The 12426-nt window shown below is 49.7% G+C and overlaps 1 protein-coding gene across 1 annotated transcript in view; it reads left to right on the plus strand.

The window, feature by feature from the left end:
- Positions 1 to 6231: 6231 nt before the first annotated feature.
- Positions 6232 to 12426, plus strand: part of FFAR4 (free fatty acid receptor 4) — a 15072-nt gene continuing 8877 nt past the window's right edge. The window contains exons 1-2 of the mRNA XM_024192629.1: positions 6232 to 6945; positions 8683 to 8811. Of these exons, the coding sequence (XP_024048397.1) occupies positions 6232 to 6945; positions 8683 to 8811 (843 nt within the window). The remainder of the gene's footprint in view (positions 6946 to 8682; positions 8812 to 12426) is intronic.

Below are 12426 nucleotides of genomic sequence, written 5' to 3' on the forward strand. Positions count from 1 at the left end.
CTGCCCAGCCCTGTGCTGCCAGCATGCCCCTTCCCCTCGGGGGTGGGACCGTGTTGTGTCACACAGCACCCAACAACCCCTGACTCCATATGCCCAGCATCCCCCCCACCCACTATGCCCAGCCCCCCCCCCCCCCCCCCCCCCCCACCTCCCCGCCCCCCCCCCCAGAACCCCCACTCTCTAGTGCCCCAACACACACAGATCTCCCCCAGTCCCCACTGTGCAGTGCACTTCCCCACAGCCCCACCACAACTACACAGCACCTCACTCAGACCCCCCCAATGCCCAGCACCTCAACACACACAGACCTCCCCCACTGCCCCCCCAGAAGGCCCTCACCACTGCCTAGCATGCCAAAACACACAAGCCTGCCCCACAGCCCCGCCACCTCACAGCCCAGCACCCCCTCATAGCCCCCCCCCCCCCAGAAACTGACTCTCCCACACCCTGACCTCCGGCCGCACTCACCAGCTCTGCTGGGAGGTGACTATGTCTGCCAGGCTGAACTGGCGGTGCAGCCAGGGCCAGTCCAGTGCCGGGATGAGGAATTGCTCTGGTCTGTTGGGAGTGGTGTGATCAGCCAGGCCAGGGTCTGCCCCTGCCCTGGCTGGACTCCCTCAGGACTCACTTGCCTGGAGGTAGGGTGACCATATGTCCCGTTTTGGCCAGAGCCAGGACAGTCCCCTTTTTAAGCTCTGTCCCAGCTGTCCCGACTTTTTTGACAAAAATGGGCATTTGTCCTGTTTGCTCATGCCAACTGATCAGTTGGCAAAAGCAAATGAACAAATGCCCAGTTTACCAAAAAAGTGAGGTGCACCACCCTAGTGGGGTGCAAAGGAATGTGTGTGGGTGGGTGATGGTGATGCAATATGCCAGGCAGCGGGGCTTGTGGGAGGTCAGCCCCAGCCCCGGCAGCAGTGCATGGAGCTTGGGGGGAAGAAGGGGTCAGCCCCAGCCCCCGGCAGTGTGGAGCTGATGGGGCTCAGCAGCCCCCAGCCAGGCAGCATGAGGCTCCAGCTCTCAGCCCCAGATGCGGGCAGCACAGGGCATGGAGCTGGGTGGGGGGGGAGTCAGCCCCAGGCAGTGGTGGCTCTGGCAAGCCCTGCGGGGGGCAGAGGGTCAGCCAGGGCTGGCGCAACCCATTAGGTGACCTAGGCGGTCGCCTAGGGCACTACAATTTGGGGGCGGCAGCGACCATGGTGGTATTTCGGCGGCGGGACCTTCCGCCGCCTCTTTTGGGGGGCGGCATTTCGTGGCGGGACCTTCCTCCACCTAGGGTGGCAGAAAAGCTGGCGGCGCTCCTGGGGTCAGCTCAGGTGAGTCCCTGGCTGTCCCATTCGGAATATGGTCAATCTGGGGGGGCCCAGCCAAGCCCCCCCGCCACTGCCCTCCACACTAGCTGAGACTGGCCCAGCTTCTCCACTGGTCCCAGGCGGCTTGGCTTCAGGGTTGGAGGCAGCTGACGCCCCCAAAAGCGGCGGGCAGCAGAGACCGCCTGGAGCTGCAGTGGGGTCTGTCCAAGGGGCAGATAGAGGCCCTTGGTTGGCCTGCGAGCCAACAGGAGTGAGTGGTAGGTGTGGGACAGGGGACGAGGGGGTGGAGAAGAGCTGGCACGGCCTTGGAGTGCAGCCCTAGCCAAGCGAGCCAGGCTGGGGCCCCTTCGGAGCCTGAGCCTAGTGCCATGGCACCACTGGCACCAGTGTAAACCCAGTATTGCCAGTGTAGACGTACCCACAGAGGTTAAAAACTACCTGTGCCTTGTGTCTGCTAGGCTGTTTACGTCGTGATCTATCTGGCGTTAGTTATTGCCATGTAAAAATACATTTTTTTTCTGCAATGAAGACAAGGTCTTTGCGGGGGCGGGGGGAGGAGGGGGAGAGAAGCCAACACCCCTTGAGCTGAATGGGTCAGTACATCTCTCAGGGTGATTCATCTCCATGGGGGTGTTCTGATTCTTCTGAGAAGTTCCCTGAGATGAGTGGGCCACTTCACACCTCTACTGACCTCCTTCAGTGTAGAGCATTTCCCCCTAAACTAGCTCCTGAAGTAGAATATGGAGTCTGGGGCGTCTCCTTCCCCTCTTGCTGCCTCTAGATGGTAGATGTGCTTCTCACAGCCCATGAGTTATCACACCTGCCTTCTTCCCAATGGCACCTTTAACTGTACTGGGGCATGGAGGGGCCAGGAGGAGAGACGAGCTTGTAGTTAAGTGGCAATGAAGTGTTCCAAGGAAGCCTCCTTCTGCCCCCCCCCCCAATCAGAGGTGCACCTCAACCATGCCCTCCTCACTACTATCACCACTTCCTCAAAACAAAGGAAAGTCTCTGGTGAAAAGCTTCATTAACACTAAGTTAAGGTTGACTGGCAGTGCCTCATACTCTTCCGGAATGTTGGTTGTAACCACAGTTAAACGTCTGAAAACCAGGAAGTACGAAGTTATGGACAAACAAATTTAAACTTCTTAAAAACCAGGAAACACAAAGTTATGATGCACATCAGCCCTAGTCTGCAACTTTAGCGATCCCTTGACAGATATCATAGCGCTCTATTCATCCAGAGACTATGGAGTACTGTGGGGACACAGCACTTGGGTACAGTATGAGAAACTGACAGATCATGTCCACACTGTGAATAACAGCTAGCTACATTTTGCCTATACTCAATCACTTCACCTACTCAGAACAACCAACCCAGATGTTACCACCCACTTGACCCTTCTCTTAAAGATTTCCCCTGAACCTCACCTGCACTTACCTCTGCCCTGCAGTGCATATATGCTACCGGATTGTTACAGATCGCCACAGCAAGAATAGACTGTGGTGCTCCCCTCTCTGCCCAACTGACATAACTCTATGCAGAAAGGAGGGTCCATGATCTTTTTCATTGCAGCGCTATCTGTGTCAATCTGCTGCAAGTAAACCCTGCACCAATCAAGACATCTGTTCCTAACACAGTGAAGGGCAGTTGGCGCGCATGTGGCTGAGGTGTACCTTAACTCTGTGGTTCCTGGTTTTCAGAGGTTTACATATAAATGCATTCAATGTTTTGGAAGTATATTAGGGATTGCTGGTCAATCTTAAATCTGCATTAACAAAGTTCTTGGGCAATAAATAGATCACTTAATTAAGGGGAGCTTAAATTACTTGCCAAAACTCACAAACTGTGAGATCCTGAAAAGCTCTACAAGAGCCTTCCCTTCCAGGCCCTTGCTATTACTGCTAGACAACAATCCTTTCCTTCGTATCCAAGAGCTCATTTCCTCCTCAGTATTCCCCAAAACACCTCATTATGCTGAACTCTCTGTTTTGTTGGCTAAATACCACCTCACTTTTCTTTTGGAGGAAAGACTTTTTTCCCCCGGAGCCATAGATTTCCTTTTGGCTTGTGTACCTGGGCAAAGCAATGATTATTTTCTTTGTACAAAATAATTTTCTTGCTCAGCTCCATTCTAGGGTTCCTGGCCATATGATGGAGTACTGAGACCAGTATTCATTTAGCTGCTGGGTATTTGGTAGGCTCATACCAACTAAATGAGAGATCCTCCTTCACACCCAGTGACAAAGGTACCGGTGATCATCTTTCAAAAAGATAAAAAAATATATCCTTCCTTCTTTCCCAGGGTAGTCCCAGAATTCTCAGGCTCTTTGCGCATATCTTTTTTCTCTTTAGCTCATTCTTGACTGACAGTATCTTGTCTTTTCCTCAGTAATATTGCTGCAATTATGCAAATTGCAACTGCTGTTTCTCTTCTGTTCCTGTTTTCTTTTCCAGTCTGGGTTTTCTTCATTTTCATCTTCACCCAGAACTGGACGAACAGGGCCTTCTCCTGCCCCAGTGGAGTTTGCCATAGACTTCACCGAGAAAAGGATTTGTGTTTAGCTTTATTTGCATTTGCTACATGCCCTCCAATTTCCTACTAAAGTAATGTTCAGTATTTTATAACTCTCTATGCATAGTGCAATCAGGCTGTTTGGGAACACATTCCTAGCTACATACTATCTTATATTCAAAAGTGACATCCCTGCTTCAGCTGAGGACAGTGCTGAGGACTGTGGGGCTTATTTGCTGGTTTCACTAAAGGTCCAGTCCTGGGAGGTGCTGAAATCAGTGGGAATTGGAAGGGACTTGGTACATCTCAGGAGGCTTTAAGCATCTCAGGAGATCAGCCCCAATACCTATGTCCTGTACCCATGGTTTTGCCTAGGAAGAATCTCTCTTGGTATTATTAGGTAGTTTGCTGTGGTTATTCACAATATGATGCACAGAATTCTTAAACCTGGCAAATGAGAGTACAGCAAAACCTGTGCTTCTGACTACTTGCTATCTGCAGTCACCTGTGTTGATGTCTGGCTGGTATCTCAGTGTTTGAAAGGTTTCCTATTGCCTTCATTTAAGTTCATAATGCAGTAGGCAGCCACTTGCTTAAAGCATTTCCTGTCATTTGTACATTTGTCCACTTTTCAGATTCAAAGATTTTAAAGCCAGCAATGATCATCTAGTTTGACCTCCTGCATAATCTGGGTCGTAAATTTCACCCAGTGATTCCTGCACATAATCCAAAACCAGTTATGTAAATTGCCCCTCCATCCTCCTTAGTGAGCCAGAATAGATAATATTAGCAATTTCAAGAGCAGGGATTATTTTAATGTGAAGGATGTTAATTAAAGTTGCTTTAAATTTTGCCCTGGAAGTGGGAAAGGCATTGATTAGTGCATACGTGAAAGGTGACTATTTTTGTCATACTTTATTAAGTGTCCTGTTATAATGGTCAAAATTCTGGATTCCCTTTTAATGCCATTAACAGGTTTCATTACAGGTACCTTTGCATAGTAACTCATCATATCCAATATGATGTACAGGGAGTGTTTACAAAGTCCTATTGAAATCAATGTGATTGTGCTTTTAGCCCCTGTTTAAGTGTACCAGAGTAGAATATAATGTATTTAATAGCCAAAGGCATAATAAAAAGCAGTAATATTACATGCACATTGCTGCAACTGAAATCTTGACTGTTTACAAAATCAACTTGTTGGGATATAGCCAGACTGATTCATCCAGAGGTGAATAAAATGACATAAAGCTATTTCATACATACAGTACTTTGTGACAATATTTTGTTAGCCTTTTATGACTATTCTTATCTCTCTCTCTCTCTCTGTGTGTGTGTGTGTGTGTGTCTCGCTTTCAGAAATCTGATTGCCAAGAAAATCATTAGATAGGGTTGTTTTTTAACTACAATGTCCCCTTATTTTTCATTTTATTTTCCTAACTTTTAGTTATTTTGAGTTCCCTGGTTCACTCGATGATGTAAGGAGGCATCAGGTTTGCTCAGCATGTCACTCAAAACTTAGCACCCGGTACTAAACGTCTATGCTGTGTGACTTCACCTCTATGGCAGCAACAAAGAATTAGCCCAAGAAACCCACAGACACGGAGGGAGACAACGCGTGGTTTTAAAAGGAAAGATATGGAGCAATGACAAAATCCTCCCTTTTGATCGTAAAATAGTCCCGGTTATACTGGGCTATCAACAGGAGTTCTTAGAGGATAGTGTCAGGTCAGTTCCTCAAATCAAATGGAAAGGCTGAGTGACAGGGAAATTCCTTCTCTAGCCTGAGTGTTGACGGCTGAACGCAGAGCCGGAGTACATGGGGGCTTGGGACTCAGGGAAATTGCTCGGCGGCTCCTTTGCGATGCGCGCTGCTGCTGCTGCGGTTACGGATTCATTCAAAGGGCTGTGGGGCAAAGCCGCCGGGCTCTCTGTACCTCAGCTGGGGTAGGGAGAGGAGCCTGTCAGGACTTTCATTTGGAGAGTCGGCTGCCCTGAGCCCACTCTGCAGGGCCCGACTGGTGTGTGTGAGGGGTTTGCCATTGACTTCACCGCGGGTCTCAGGCGTTCAGGGGCTTGCCCAGGGCCCTGGCTGGCATCCGACACTCGGCAGCACTGGGGCGCGTGCCCTGCGCTGGGACACGCGGCGCGGGTCCCACCACCACCACATTAGCACTGCCCGGCGGGACCTGCGCCGCTCGCCCCCTGCCCACCCCGTCCGGGACAGAAGGACTCGCTCCCTTGCGACGTTGTTAGTCACCCGCTTGTAAAGCACAACAACGCCCTCGCCTTTGTGCAGCGGGGCGCGCTGTATATTTACTGTCCTCGCCTGCTACTTCCTTGTTCCCCCAGCGGGCCAGGTGCCGTAAACCACCCTGCGGACACCACACCTGGCCCTGCGGATGTCAGAGGAAGAGGAGGAGATGCGGCTGCTGTCTGCCCATTCCCCGGGCCAACACTCCCCACTGGCACCAGCAACCCTGAGCAGCCATCCCGCCCCGCTGCTTGGCACCTGGGTGCCTGGCCTGGGGGCAGCCGCAGCGTCCCTGGCTCTGGTGGTGTGTGATGCCCTGGGTACCAGCCAGATGCCAGGCGCCTGCGTGACTCCCCAAGGGAACTGCACCCGTTTCCCGTTCTTCTCGGAATTCAAGGGCCAGAACAAGGTGGCCCTGAGCGCCGTGGAGACCGCCGTCCTCTCCTGCATCTTCCTGGTGTCCCTGCTGGTCAACATCTGCGCCATCTCGCTGCTGGCCAGGAAGAAGAAGAAGCTGCGCACCGCCAACTGCCTGATGCTCAACCTCTTCTGCGCGGACCTGCTCTTCATCAGCGCCATCCCCGCCATCCTCGTGGTGCGCTGGACCGAGTCCTGGGTGCTGGGGGACGTCGTCTGCCACATGCTCTTCTACGTGATAAGCCTCAGCGGCAGCGTCACCATCCTGTCGCTGGCGGCTGTCAGCCTGGAGCGCGTGGTGTGCATCGTCCGGCTGCGGCACACTGCCCGCTTCAGCTGCAAGCTGCTGGTCGGGACCCTGCTGGTCATCTGGGGGCTCGCCGCCCTCGCCACCCTCCCGCTCTGCCTCTTCTTCAACGTGGAGCCCCTGCTCATGCACGGCAAGGTAAGGAGCGGCTCCGGCGAGCTCTGCCCTGCGCCAGCCTGGGGAGATGGGGGCAGAGTGGGGGCCCAGGTCAGTACAGTGCCCAATGATCCAGCCCACCCGAGGCTGCTGCCTAGTGACCCAGGAACCCCAGCGGGTTGGGAAGGGGAGGCTGGTTTGGGAGTCTCCAGCCTTAGCTCCCCCCGAGCAGCCTGACTCCAGCCTCGCCTCCCCCAAAGAGTGTCAACGCGGCCAAAGCTCTCAGCCAATAGAAGCCGCAGCATCTGTTCCGACTGGCGGGATTGAACGTCCCAGGTTCTCAGCACCGCAAAGCAGCGGCGCGAAGCGAGTCCGTGCGCCTGGAGCCGGTGTAGCGTGAGCCGGGAGCCGGTGTAGCGGGCTCCCTGCCCCGGGAAAGCGGCAGTGCTGGCTGTAGTCCTGCCGGGGCGCCCCGAGATGCGATGCTGTTGTTAGACCACGTTTCGGGGGGGGGGGGGGGGCGGGGGCTGCTGGAGATTATCCAGAAGGCCAGATCGGATCGATTCAGGTCGAGCGGTGTGTGATTTGTTATTCCAGCGGTTGCTGCAGGGCAGAGACCTGGGATTACAAACTGGAGCCGTTACCCGGAGAGTGATGCCTAGCTCCGGAATTGGGGTTAGACGTTAAGAGGTTAATGCCCCATGAAGTGTTATAAGGGGGCAATTTTTCAACAAAGCCTTCAAAGGTTGGCAACGCCTTCTTGCCTTCTCCTTTTTGGCCCAGCAGGGTTGCTGGAACAATTTGTATAGTGGGGGTGCTGAGAGTCATTGAACCAAACTGTAAACCCTGTATTTAATGGAAACCACTTCAAGCGACAGGGTGCATGCAGCAGCACCTCTAGTTCCAGCACCTGTGCGGACCAATATTGATGTTGGGTGTTACCTCTGTTTATTAGGTTACATTTAGCCATTGAGGTGTGGAATCAGAGTAGGAATGAACTTCTTTTAATGTAGGACTTGATCCTGATCCGCTGAAGTCAATAAATAGCAAAAGTCCCATTCACTTCAGCACAGCAGAATCAGGCCCTAATTGAGGTCTTCAGTAGATCAGTCCCACGTTCAGACTCACATGGATTTTTCCCCCATAGAACTGCACCACCAGTTACTTGTCCTCGCTTTGCATCTTGTATAAACATGAGGCGTTGTGTTCCAGCTTAGAGCTGGGAAAGCCCCTTTTCCGCATACTTCTCTTTTCAGTGATCAGCTGCCTGTGCCCAGGGAGTAGGGCCTTGCATTAATTCATATAAGAGCTTTTCCTGAAAAATGCACAAACATCTTTTTCTTTTCAGTGTACAATAATCCCTCCTGCATGCAAAAACAAACAATATGCTTACAGAATATAATACTGATTTAACCAATCCTTCCAGGTTTTTAATTGGGTTTTCCATTTGTTTCTTTAGAAGTTATGAATTTACATTTGAAAATTGTCACTAGCATTTGCTATGCTATTTAATTATTGCACCAATTCCATATTTGCATACCAAATCTTGTGAACTACACACCTGTCATCATGTTTTGAGAAACATTCCACATTGAAACAACTATTTTGTTTTCATTAGTAACTATTTCCATAGATCCTGTTTATGTAGTGGCCAGTTACTCTAATGAGCATCAAGTCAGATGAAATGTAAACATTGACATATGTTTGCAGAGAACTTTATACTGAAAGTAAATATCTAAAATACAATATTAATGATTTTCTTTTATTCTTTGTAAACAGGAAGTTCAAATTTGCACCTTGGTTTGGCCCAGCATTGCAGAAGAAATCTCTTGGGACGTAACATTCACCTTTGTGGTCTTTGTAATACCAGGATTAGTCATTGTGATCAGTTATACAAAAATTTTACAGGTATTTTTTTCTTATAGTTTTATTACAAAATGACATCTGGCTGGCTAGTAATGTAGTAATGCTAAACAGTATAGATTGTATTTGCTCAAGTATAACAGTTTCAGCTGATAGAGTTTTGTTTTCATTATAAACAAAAGCGAAGCTTGAACAGTGTGTTACCAGAAACCCAAGATACAGTCAGTCTTAATTCATGTACAGTTTGGGGCACCTTACTTAATATCATGTATTGATCATAATTAAGGGCCTATATAAACTTGCTAGAGATACTGTACTAACAAACATCTCAAACAACTGAAAAATCACTGTTGAGCAGATCCTGCATTGCTTGTACCCCCAAAACTCAAAATGGATTCAGTGGGAGTTGTACGACAGCAAGGAAGAGCAGCTCTGGGTCATAAAGTCCTTAAAACTGTTTCCCCCCCACGCCCTTTGAATCTACCCTTTTCCTGCTTAAATTATGTCGTAATTAGGGCTTCTGATTTTAGGTTTTAACTGATAAACACCAACACCTCAGTTACAAAAAAATGAAATCAGTATTATCCAATAAACACCACAAATGGTTTCTTGTGGAGTATGATTTCTCAAGAGAAGTAACATTTTGTGCATTTCTTGGTCCATGTAGACTCTGCTGATGCACACTAGAGGTTCACTGTCTAGTGTGCTTTAGTGTAGTGCTGTTTGAAACAGTATTACATTGTAGCCCATTAGAGGATATTACAAAGCGAGTACTCATTATAGTGTATACAAAAGAGAAAGCGCCAAATCCTTGCTTTTTGGACATCTACGTAAAACTAAAAAATTGCTAACCCCCAAAATCAAATTAATAAGTGCCCTAAAAACAGAAGCCATAGTTATGATGTGTAGTTATTCTCGCCCAATCTCCAGAATGTTTAATAAATGTCAGCAAACAAAAGCACTAGACAAAAAAATAAAAAAGGCGGGGCAGGAAAAGGGACATTTTTGTTCTACTTTTTCTCTCTGGGAGGGAGGTGTTTTCTAGTGGCTTAAACATGGGCCTGGGAGTCAGGAACCATTGAGATTTAACCTGTATTCTGACACTAACTCTCTCTGTGAATTTTGGCAAGTCAAGGGCCCTGATCCTGCATGGTGCTGCAACCTGTCGACTGCCATTAACTTCAATGGGAATTGAAGGCCCCCAGCACCTGGTAGGATTGGGCCGCTAGGGCCAGATTGTGACTCTAGCCACACGCCATGCTGGGGTGCCTTGTGGGTGTCTTACGGAGTGCAAAGAGAGCACAGCTGCTATGACATCTTTGGAGAGCATGGGCCACACCCTGCCCTGCTTCACAATTCCTACTGCTGCATGTCAAAACCCTCACTCTTCTCCAGGGCTCACCAACCTGTCCTCTCTCTTACCCGCTCAGGATTCCTTCTTCTCTTACCAGCCTGAAGGTTTTCTCATAGGCTTTTTTCATCATAGCCCCTCTTGGGCAGCTTCCCCAGTTCCATTGGTGGCGTGGCCCTACTCCAGGCCTGCCTTTGTCCCTGGACTTTCTTTCTTCTGAAGAAAGGTTTCTCCTTATATTTCCTGGCACTCCTTCCCAGCCTGCCTTGCAGCAGCCTACAATTTCCAGGGTCCCTCTGAGGAGTACAAATGATAGAACTTCCTTGTTCAGTACTTAATTGGGACCAGGTCATGCTGGACCCATAGCCTCCCTGAAAGGGTCAGTGCACACCCAAGATCCACAGGTATGAAAACAGTTTTTTTCTAGAGTTCAGCCAGAGAGAAGAGAGGAGTCCACAAATTAACCACAGTGCTGGGTGGACTGACTGAGTTACAGGCCAGCATGCTATTCTACAGCAGACAAACCTCCTCTCCAGCACCAATCCAACCCATTCCAGATTCCCAACTCACCCTCCTCCTTGAGCCTCTCCCCCAATGCGCACAGACACCTACCATCCTTGTTCTTCCCATTCATCAGTGCTTGGAGCGCTAGAAAAAAGCTGATTTTTGACCTGTGGATCTTTGAATGTAAGGCCTACCTAAATGCTGTCTTGGGTGTGGTAGGTGGTGCAAATGTACACCCTTCACACTGGCTCAGTTTAGGGTCCTTAAGTGCCTCATTTCCCACTCTGTTGCCAGATGGAGGCCACGTCTGGGTACTGTGCAATGGATCATGGGGTATGACATGGTAGCACACCAAGTAGCATAATTTTAAAAAGGAGGCAACTACTGGCAGTGGATGGGAGAGAGAGCACTGTTTGGCAGTGGCAAGCATCTGTCCCTACCAGAGTGCAATTTTAATTGACCAGACAGACCTGAATGCAGCCAAGCACCGTGGAGCAATCCATCCCAACCCCATCCACAAGCCAAACTGATTAGATAGGAAACATCATCATCATCACCATGTGAGTTCCCAACTCTTACGCCGGGAAGCAGCAATCTGTCTCCCAAGCCAGTGAAGGCCATGCAGGACAATTACTCCAGCACTAGGACCCTAGTAACATATACAGACAGTGGAGCTGGCTGAGGGGGAAATAGTCAGATTAAGGACAGGGAGTAGTAGAGCAAAGAAGGCTGGGCACTCATTTCTATGCATTCTCCTTCCACCACTTACAAGCATGAAAGAGGTTCCTTGGTTTTGACTTTCCACATGGGAGTGATTTTCCCCCTGAATTAGGGTCCAAGCCAGTGAAGTGCTGAGAGCCTTCTGAGAGATGCTGAACCTTCTCCCTGAAATTAACAGGAGCTGAGGGAGCTCAGCATCTATCAATGCCTCTCGGAAATTCAGGAGACCAAAGCCTCAGTATCTCTGCAACAGCCTGCCACAGGCTGCAGTTCAGAAAGTCATAGGTACATTGTGCTGAACTTTGCCCCATGTTAATAACATGGATCTGTTTGTTGGTGGCCAAGACCTGGGTTATAACTCCCTGTGTGATTTTGGACAAGTCTGTTAACCCCTTTGTGCCTTAGCTTTTCCAACATTAAAGTAGGGACAATACTTTACCGCCCTTGTAATGTGCTTTGAGATCCTGTAACGAAATGAATGATGTGAGTGCAAAAAGACTGATTCTCCCCTGCCTTAGGGCTGCTTTGCAATGCTCCACCTGCACCACTAAACCCAGGATGGGCAGAGCCAGTTTTATGTGCCTTCATCACCACCTATTCCTGTGGCCAGTGCAGGGTGCATCACCAGCAGCTCTCTCTTGTACCAGGGTATTGGACCTTGACAAAGCAGCACCACAACTGAGGGAGGGCTAAGATGGCTTAAATCACAATGAGCATTCCTTGGTCAGAACTAATGATAAGGAACCAAAGTACTTACTCATCATTAGATGCTGGAGAGGTGGGCAATATTATTGGTAAAATTTAACATATTTAAATACCAAATATTGCATCTAGTGAACAGTAACCCTCACTATTCAGGTCCCACTTTAACTGAATTTCAGGGAACTAAACCAAAGTTTCACAAGTCACCAGGGCTACCCGGGGGGGGGGGAGAGCAAGTGGGGCAATTTGCCCCGGGCCCCACAGGGGCCCCCACGAGAGTTTTTCGGGGCCCCTGGAGCAGGGTCCTTCACTTGCTCCGGGGACCCTGGAAAACTAGTGCGGGGCCCGGGCCCCCGGAGCTTCTTCCGCTCTGGGTCTTCAGC

Source organism: Terrapene carolina, unplaced genomic scaffold (assembly GCF_002925995.2).
Source record: "Terrapene carolina triunguis isolate 2854851 unplaced genomic scaffold, T_m_triunguis-2.0 Scaffold95, whole genome shotgun sequence".
Lineage (NCBI taxonomy): Eukaryota > Metazoa > Chordata > Testudines > Emydidae > Terrapene > Terrapene triunguis.